Source organism: Chiloscyllium plagiosum, chromosome 21, assembly GCF_004010195.1.
Source record: "Chiloscyllium plagiosum isolate BGI_BamShark_2017 chromosome 21, ASM401019v2, whole genome shotgun sequence".
In the NCBI taxonomy this organism is placed as follows: domain Eukaryota; kingdom Metazoa; phylum Chordata; class Chondrichthyes; order Orectolobiformes; family Hemiscylliidae; genus Chiloscyllium; species Chiloscyllium plagiosum.
This window is the reverse complement of record NC_057730.1, coordinates 30217743-30227190: the sequence shown is the minus strand read 5'-3', so window position 1 is coordinate 30227190 and position 9448 is coordinate 30217743. Positions and strand designations below refer to the sequence as shown.

Sequence of the window (9448 nt, the reverse complement as noted above, 5' to 3'; positions counted from 1 at the left end):
AAAGCCTTTGCTACCTGCCACAGTAACAGTTAACACTTTATCAGGTGTCCTGTCATGCACATGCGCAATTTTAATTCACGGCCTGGGGCGATTCGTCAATACGATAGGTCATTTTACACCTTGATTGTCACTGCACTAGCCAATCGAGGTGCGGTTCTACACCGCGGGAAGCCGGGCTCCGCCGTGCTGTCAAACCAGAACGAGGAGGCGGGACTTCCTATTGGGCCGGGGCGCATTGTTGTGCTATGACGTAAGGAGAGGGAAAATGGCGGAGGTAGCAGCCGCCAAGCGGGGGCAGTGATCAGCGCCGGGGCCCGGTACCAGGGACAGGCCATAGGCCGGAGAAAGGCTGGGTGGGGACCGTGTCCATGTCCATGGCGAGAACCACCAGCCAAATGGTAGGTATTGGCCTGGTGAAAACGCAGGTCCTAATGGGTCGGTTTGGGGAAGTCGTGAAATTGACACATACTCCCTTCCCTTCAGAGAACATCTACGAGACGGCAGGCCTTGAAGCAGGCCCGTCTACAGGGGCCAAGCTAAGGGGGCGAGGAGAGACTGTCGCTTGTCACCATATCAGGGGAGGGCGCCTCTCACATAACACAAGACGGAATGGCACTGTTGCAGGTCGGGCGCAGGCATTGCCGCTGGCTGGGAGGGGCACGGAAGGCCTTGGTTTGTTCGTTAATCCCATTCCATAACCTTGTCAGGCTGTGTGGATGCGGAGTTGCTGGAAGAGGAAGGTGAAGAGAAAAAGAGTGAGCGTTGTGGGGGAAGAATGAGGATGGGAAAGGTCTGGTATGGGCGACAATTGGCAGCGACTGGAATGGGGTGGTTGAGAGCGAGGATGTGGAGGGAATGGGATGGTTGAGAGCGGGGGAGTATGGGTGCACAGGCCCACCTGTCTTTTGGAGGGTGAGTGGGAATTTGTGTGTGTATGTCTGGGGATCGAGATGCATACATCTGTGAAGGATTGAAATGGATGTATATGCATCTCCAAGGTGATTTGTATTGGGACAGCGATTTGCATGCTTGTCAGTGTATGTGGTGTGGAGGGGGAGAAGTGTGTGTGTTCATCTGATTTAGGAAGGCAAATTAGGTGAACGTTGTAAGTTGTGGAAAGGAGAGGAAGTGGTTTGGAGTGCAGGTCCATTTTTGGGAGATAGAGAATGGATGTCCATGTGGAGGGGTGGGGAGAGAGTGCATGTCATGTGGAAGTGGGGGAGAGGGGAAAAGCATGTACACATGGGTACATGGTATGTGCCTATGTTGGGAAGATCGAGATGAGAGCATTGGATATTTGCAGGTTGGGACTGAGTGGGTGCTTGGGAGTGACGATGTCAACATGTATTGCTAATGAAGCCATGCATGTGTGCTTACAAATGGGAGGTTGCTAAAATGTGGAGTTAGAAAAAGCACAGCAGGTCAAGCAGGAGTAGGGGAGCTGACGTTTCAGCTCAGAACCTTTCATCAGGGCTTAAGGTATCGACCCCTCTGCTTCTCTGCTGTTTGACTGTTGCGTTTTCTCTAGCTCCACACTTTATCAACTCCAACTTTCCAGCATCTGCAGTCCTCGCTATCTCCAACCTTCTTGCGAATGATATACAGCATTTAACGTGAGGGAGGATGTGTGCATAATTGCGGGGTGCAGACGTTAATGCATGCCAGGGGCTATGATGCACGTGTGTTTGTGTTTGCAGACATGGGATATCTGCGCACCAGCACAGAGTTGTGTGCTTAAAGTTTATACACAAGCATGCAAGATAATAAGTTGTATTGGTTTCTGAATGTTGTCTTTAGTTCTTATGTGCAATATGTCTATTCATTCTGTGGCTACCAGACTTTGTAGAATATTCTTCTGGAATGGGATGGAAGTAGGATCAGTTTGACTTCTCAGAATAAATTATTTATTAAACGATACAGGATTCAACTACAGAAGGACTTAATTGAAGTAGGCCATTGCTTTTGAAGTAGTGTAAATAATTTGCTGTTCTTTTATATCATGCGTAATGAAAAAAACTTAAACCGACTAAACAACAAGGCTTGCTTTCTGTGGTTATGATTGACTTCTGTGTCATTACAGGCAATGTCCCTGTGAAACATAGTTTTGTGTAGATTTTATTCCAATGTCCTCTACTAAATTTTGAAAGCACTAATCAAATATATTACAGGTCTTTACTTTTATCAGTGTTCAAGATGTTGATTAAAAGTTCTGGTGCTAGTGTACAGTGATGGTTGATGGATATGGTTCTGTCTTGCACTGTTATCACTGATTTATCGTTCACTGTGGCTGAGGAAATGCATCTTTGGATTGGTTACTACCTGTTCACTCTTTCATGGCTCTCTGTTTGAATGAAAGTGGGATTTTTGCATTTAATAATGCCTGTCCTAGAATTTGCCATTTGTCTTAGAAAATAGATGTCTGAAATCGGTGAATCGTAAACTGACTTGAATCTTTTATAGTGACCTTCATTTTTCAGTAATTAAGCTGAAATGGTCTTTATAAGTGATAAAATACGCCCCTTTTGTTTTTCAAGTCCTGTTTGCCATATATTTGTTTCCAGTTATATTCTACTGATCAGCTTCTTTTCTGTTTAGTTATAACGAACAGTCAACAGCAATCCAAAAGGTCTATTTTGTATTGTATGATGTAAAAGTGGACTGTCTATGCCCTTGCAGAAAGGATTGTACTCTAGAGATTGTGTTGCCTGTAGATAAACTGGTGATTTTTTTTTCTTAAGCCAGTGATAAACAATATCAAGCTCTCAAGGTAGTCAGCCAACTGCATGGTGTGGCACAAAATCATACATGCCAACTAATATCCCTAATTCAATTTTCAACCTTTATAAATTTGCAGAAGTGTTATATAGTGTATTGCGATTGTTCTGAAAACTTGAGGCTAATGAGACAATGTCAAACTTAGTTCTTCCTTTAGTTCCCGAATCCATCTTTTCTGTGGGAAAATGTGTGTGACCAAGTGAATTTAGTCATGCACAGAAAAAAGAATGACTGACTGTTTGTTGAGGTACAAAATGATGCCAGTGCTGATTACCCTACATGTTGTGGTGGTGTATTAAGTAGAGAAAATAGCAGATGGCATAAAGTATCTGGAGAAGAATTTCAGACCTGAGCTACAGATCAGGTATAAAAGCAGAAGTTGCTGGAAAAGTCGAGCAGATCTGGCAACATCTATAAAGAGACATCAGGTATCTTGTAGTTTTCAGCTCACAAGACTTCAATCTTCTGATCAGCTAAATGATGGCATATTAGTACTTGACGTTTTAGTTTAAACACAAACAACAATTTTGTTCCTTTCACACATGGAATCTATTGGTGCATTGGACATTCCATAGATGCCACTATTTGTAGATCGAAACATAGAAGATTGGAACAAGAGTAAACCATTCAACCACTCGAACCTACTCTGCCATTCAGTATGATCAAGGCTGAATATTGAGCTCAATACCTTAATCCTGTCCTCCCACCATATCCATTTACCATGTGATCTATAGGTTCTCCTTCTTGAAAACACAGGTTTTGGCCTCAACCACTTCCTCAGTAAATTCCATAGGCTGACCATTCTCTGAGTGAAGAAATTTCTCCTCGTCTCAGTTCTAAAGAGTTTACCCCTTATCCTCAAACTATGATCCATGGTTCTGGACTCCACCCATCATTGGGAACATTCATCCTTCACCTAACCTGTGTAATCCTGTTAGAATTTTCTAGGTTACTATGAGATCCTCTCCATTCTTCTAAACTCCAGAGAATACAATCCTAAACCAACTTAATCTCGTCTCATACGTCAATTTGCCAGAAATCAATTTGATAAACTTTCACTGTGTTTGCTGTACAGAAAGAATATCCATCCTTAGATGAAACTAAAACTGTACACAATATTCCAGGTGTTTCTTCATCAATACTTTGTATAATTGCAGCAAAACATCCTCCTTCCTGTACTTGAATCCTCTCGCTATGATTGTATCCATGTCCTGGCTCATGGTAGAAATGGGACTCATGGGGATCATTGATCAAAACCCAGTCCTTTTTTTTGAAATGTCCAAAGGTTTATTGCATAAATTTCACTGGAAAATCTGTTATTAGGCTTTTATTTTTACAAATCCTGTTGGAGATTGGGGTTAATTAATGTGCGCACGGTAGATATACCCAAATATTTTAGCTGATTACAATTTTTTTTTCCTGGCATAGTTCCTAAACAATGTGATTGAGTATTTTGAAGTAAGAGATAGAAGAAAATGGGCTGAAGCTGGTCACATGACTTGCTTTTTCCTCACAGTTGTTTGTCTCTGTTGTGGTACTGCTGTAATTACCCCTTGGTGCTGACAGGAAAGAGAGCTACCCAAATCAGTAGTGAAAAGGCTGTTTAAAATTGTCAAAACAACCCAAGTTCCACAGCATGGGGATGACAGGGAATTGCCACTAGTATTGTGGTTTGAGTTTAAGCCAGAGAACACTTGAACGGTTGCATACTGGAGAACTAACAGGGGAAAGAGAAAAACAAAATTCCCCTTAGGGTGCAAAAACATAGCAGGTTTACTTTTGTAAAGCTCTACTCTCTCACTTGTGTTCAAGGATAGCTCTGTTTTGTTTGTTTATTCCGCCAATGTACCAGTAAGGTTTGGTTCTTTGTGAATTTGTATGTTCTCATTTAATATTTGAATGTTGACTAAGCTGTAATATATATTTGAATATGTATTTCTAAATTTAAATCATTTTGGAACAAGATATGTAATCTCTCTCCCTAGTAGCCCTGAATGTGTGACGTTTTGAGTTAACCATATATTGGATGTCCCATGGAAGCCAGAATGGGGATATTCTTTTCGTAATGATATCAATGAGCCAGTTTGAGTTATGTCAGGAAGTGAAAGTAATTGTAGCTGTTACATAGGGCTGATACAATTAGGATGGACTGAATGGACTTCTCCTAAATTGTGTTAATCTATGATTTCTTGATTTCCCACAGTTTAACAGCTCTCAAGGTCATTTTACAGCTAACAGTTCACAAATTGCAGATTTATTGTATTCAATTTCACAGCTAAGATTTGAACTCTTAACCTCTGGATTGCTGCCCAATGTCATAACCAGTACGATATCTCATTTTAGGTCAAGGGATACTCGATTAAATACAAGTCACGGGCATCGAATGATTGAATCAAGTATCTAGGGAGGTATCACTTAGTTGTAGTTCTGCAGGATTGACGAGAAGTTGTTGATTTTGACTGTCAGAATGTAATTCCAGCAAAGTACACTATTAAATAAAAAAGCACATTTGATGATCTTAGAACAGACATTCTATCAACATCTAAAAGAAAAGGGAGGTCTGAAATAGGTGTTACCGAGTCTAAAGCAGTGATTGACCCATTTTTTTAGGAGTTGAATGGCCTGGTGTTTTCTAAAATTTTGTTATTTCAGGTTCCAATTGAATTATTTTTAGTTCCTCTTGTGTAAAGTGTTTATTCATGTCAGCCAACAATTACGACAGGTGCTTTTTGTCAGGACTCAAATCTGTGACAGCTGCAGAAACACAGAAGAGCTACCAAACTGGTGATTTCTTTTTAAAAACCCTTTCCTTTAGAAGAAGTTATTTAAAAAGCTGTTTATATACTCCACTGATCCACAAATGAGCCAATAAAACATTTTAACAAGTTACTGACATGCTACTCAGGAACACATAAATAAACAGCAGGTCCCTATGCTTTAATTCCCAAATTAAGTCCAATTTCGATGATACAAGTTACAAGCTGAAAGAAAAAGATAAACGGGCAGGACAGCAAGCTGTCATTAGACAGCAAATTTCCTTCCAAAAGGGTTTGTTTGATCACAAGGTGAATATTAAAGACTACTGTGTTTATTAAAATCAGGCTTACAAATTAGTCAACATTTTTCCACACCGCTGCACTACAAACTAATCAACATTATTACTGCAACCAACTAAGAACCAAATGCAGGCTTGGCAATAATCTATATCACTAAAATAGCACGCATACAGACAGACATAACGCTATGTAGTTCATGTACACCTATAGCACCACAATTTGCTTCAGTCCCAATAAGATTAAGGGGATGATGGGGGAAGGAGTGGAAGTGGAAAGGCAAAGAATATCCACTTGAGATCAGTATTGAATAATTTATGGGAAGGGCATATGGAAAGAAATTAAGCTCACAGTTAGCTGTGATAGCCTGTGCGGATAAATAGCCTAACATTTACTGCCTGTTTATAAGCATTTTGTAATGTTGACAAATTTACCCGCTGTCCCTCCCCCTGTTAGCACACAGATGTTTTAAAATCATTTCTGCTTCCACCATCTCTATAGGCTGCGTGTTCTGCGTGCTGCCATTATCACTGGTTGCATGAAAGTTTTTCTTCTTAGTCCCACTGCACTTCTTGACCAAAACCTTGAATCTATGCTGCTAGTTCTTGTGCCATCAGCAATAAGAACAGCTTTTCTTTTTCTACCTTATCTGAATCTGTCATAAGCTTGTACACTTCTATCAAATATATTTTCATTCACCTTTGCTCCAAAGAGAACAAATCCTGTTTCTTCAACATAGTCTTATAGCTAAAATCTCTCATCCCTGGAATCATTATGATAATTCTGTTAAGGATTCTTTCATCCTTCTAGAATATGATGGCCCAGACTGAATACAATGTTCTGGTTCTGGTTACAACCAGAGCTTTTTACAGTCTCAGTGAATAGCTGAAACGCCAGCTTTTATACTCTGGACCTTATGTTTCAAGAATAATACAGCACAGAAACAGGCCCTTCAGCTCAACTCCTCCATGCCGACCAAGTTACCTAAGTTGAACTAGTCCCATTTGCCGTTGTTTGGCCCATACCCCTCTAAACCTTTCTTATCCATGTTCCCGTCCAAATGTCTTTTCAATATTGTAATTGTATTTACCTCTACCACTTCCTTTGACAGCTTGTTCCATATATGCACCATCCTCTGTGTGGACAAACATTGTCCCTCAGGTGCCTTTGAACTCTTTCCCCCTCACCTTAAACTTATGCCCTCTAGTTTTAGATTCCCTTATCCTGGGGAAAAGATATTTGCCCTTCACCTTCTTTATTCTCCTCATAATTTTATAATTCTCTGTAAGGTCAGCCCTCACCTCTTGTGCTCCAGGGGAAAAAGTCCCAGCTTATCTAGTGTGTCCTAATAACTCAAACCGTCTAATCATGCTAAATTCCTTGTAAATCTTTTTTGTCCTGTAGCAAGGTGACCAGAATTGTACACCGTATTCCAAATGTGGCCTTACCAATGCCTTGTACAGCCATAATATGATGTCTCAACCCCTGTACTCAGTGTCGTGATCAATGAAGGCCAAAAGCTTTCTTCACCAACCTGTCTACCTTTGCCACCACTTTCAAGGAGCTATGTACCTGCACTCCCAGTTCTCTCTCAACACTTCTTTGGGCCCTACCATTAACTGTGTACGTCCTGTTTTGGTTTCTCTGACCAAAATGCAACATCTCACATTTATCTGAATTAAACTTCATTTGCCATTCCGAAGTCCACTGGCCTAGTTGATCAAGATCCCATTGTACTCTTAGATAACCTTAACTGTCCACTATGCCACCAATTTTGGTGTCATCCCCAAACTTACTAACATGCCTCCTATTTTCTGATCCAAATTGTTTATGTTAATAATAAACGGCAGTGGACCCAGTACTGATCCTTGCGGCACAAGCCCGGAAGACAAAACTCTACCATCACAATCTCCTACTGTCAAGCCAATTATGTATCTAATTGGCTATCTCTCCCGAGATCTCATGTGATCAAACCTTACTATGTTCTTCTGTTCTATGTGCAATGAATTGACATGCAGGTGGAGCAAGTAATTAAGGAAACTGGAACTTTGGCTTTTATTTAACCTATTTTTCTAATCAACCTGTTCAGGGTGGGTGATGAGAAAGGAAGGAAAGCAGACTGGGGTTGATTTGAATGTTCCTGGTTTCCTCAGTATCTGTGTTGAAAGTGGAGCACAAGGAGCAAAGTGGATCAAGTTTCCAAACCTGACTGTTGAACAACGTTCTGTGAAGATGTTTGTGTTGATATTTGGTGGCAATTGTGCGGCTTTAGTGGAAACCTCCCTATCCTCCCACTGGTCACACTTTGTAGTCTGATAACTTGCTCAAAGGCCACTAATTATCAGAGGATGTTGTCCTCAGAGATTCTATATTGATTTAAAGAGGACTAAATTTAAGAGTGCTTTAATCATTTACTGCTGTGCTATTATTCCTTTGTCAGAGAAGCACGTCATTTTTCGCCAGACTTTGTATTTGTAATAGAAGTAACAGCTGAGCTTAGAGGAGGGATGACAAAGCTACAGAAATAGAAAGCCTTGTTGAATATAGAATGTAAGTGCAAATTACTTGTAGTGGAGGTGTGTCAGTTAGGAGCATGGTTGAGATTTTTAAGGGAAGCTAACAGAGAAAGAACAAAAACTGTGACAGTAAAATGGAGGATGTGTGCAATGTGGCAGGTGAGGACTCATTCCTGCATGTATTCAAGAATTGGTAGCCACTCAGCCAAACTCTGTATCCTAATATTCGCAAAGTTGTATTTACCTCTCACTCCGTTCGGTCATTGACTCTCAGCCTGACAGTGCAATTTTGCACATCCCTATTGTGAGTCTACTTTTCCTAGTTGTTTCTTCGGTTGTCTAGGCTGTTAAAGCTGGAGTTCCTGAACTAAACGACTCGCCCTTTTTCGTGATGCTACTTAAAACCTATTTCTGTCACCATGTTTTTGGACGTTTTTCCTCATAGTTTGTGAAACGTTTGTTTGAAAACTCTCCTGTGAAACACTTTACTCTCTTGTAAGTACTTTAATAATGCAGGTTGTCAGTGAAAGCTACAATTACCCACCAGTACGCATGCTTGGGGAAGCAGAAGAGTTTGAGTTGTATGATGCAAGCTTATTGTGATGATATTGGCAAAGTATTTTTCTAATGATACAGGACATCCGGATATGGCCCTTTCCTCTTCTGTGTTTAATTTTGAGAATGCACGAGGCACAGGGGAGCTGGACAGAAACTGCAAATAAAACAGCTACCAAAAGAGAAATGCTGTGTTGTTCAAGGTTTTTTTTTAATGTAATTTTCCACCTGCTCTTCCTGTTGGCTGTCCTAGTGAATTTGACAGGTTTTCTGTCCATTTGTGACCAGCTGTGAGAGCACTGTCTTTTGAACCAACTTGCACAGATTTCACAGCCGTGAAGATATAGGTTGGAGATTATTGCAAAGCAATGATCACATCTAGAATATTTTTATCCTGAGGCTATAATAAAAGGAGAACATTCAACCATTTTCATATAATCATTTTAATTTTTTCTTTATGACCATTTTAAAGTATAACAGTGCTTAAACAGAATTATGGTCATTCCTAGACTACAGAAAACACCAGATGAAATGGAAATTATTTAAGAA

General features: G+C 40.5%; 1 protein-coding gene across 2 annotated transcripts in view; it reads left to right on the top strand.

The window, feature by feature from the left end:
• The first annotated feature begins 233 nt into the window (after positions 1-233).
• The window catches only part of LOC122560705 (3-phosphoinositide-dependent protein kinase 1-like), an 80702-nt gene continuing 71487 nt past the window's right edge, over positions 234-9448 (top strand). The window contains exon 1 of one of the 2 annotated variants that reach the window (XM_043711644.1): positions 234-398. In XM_043711644.1, the coding sequence (XP_043567579.1) occupies positions 369-398 (30 nt within the window). In that variant the 5' untranslated portion in view covers positions 234-368. Of the gene's footprint in view, positions 399-701; positions 741-9448 lie in introns of those variants that run through there. The other variant, XM_043711645.1, reaches the window with a different exon arrangement.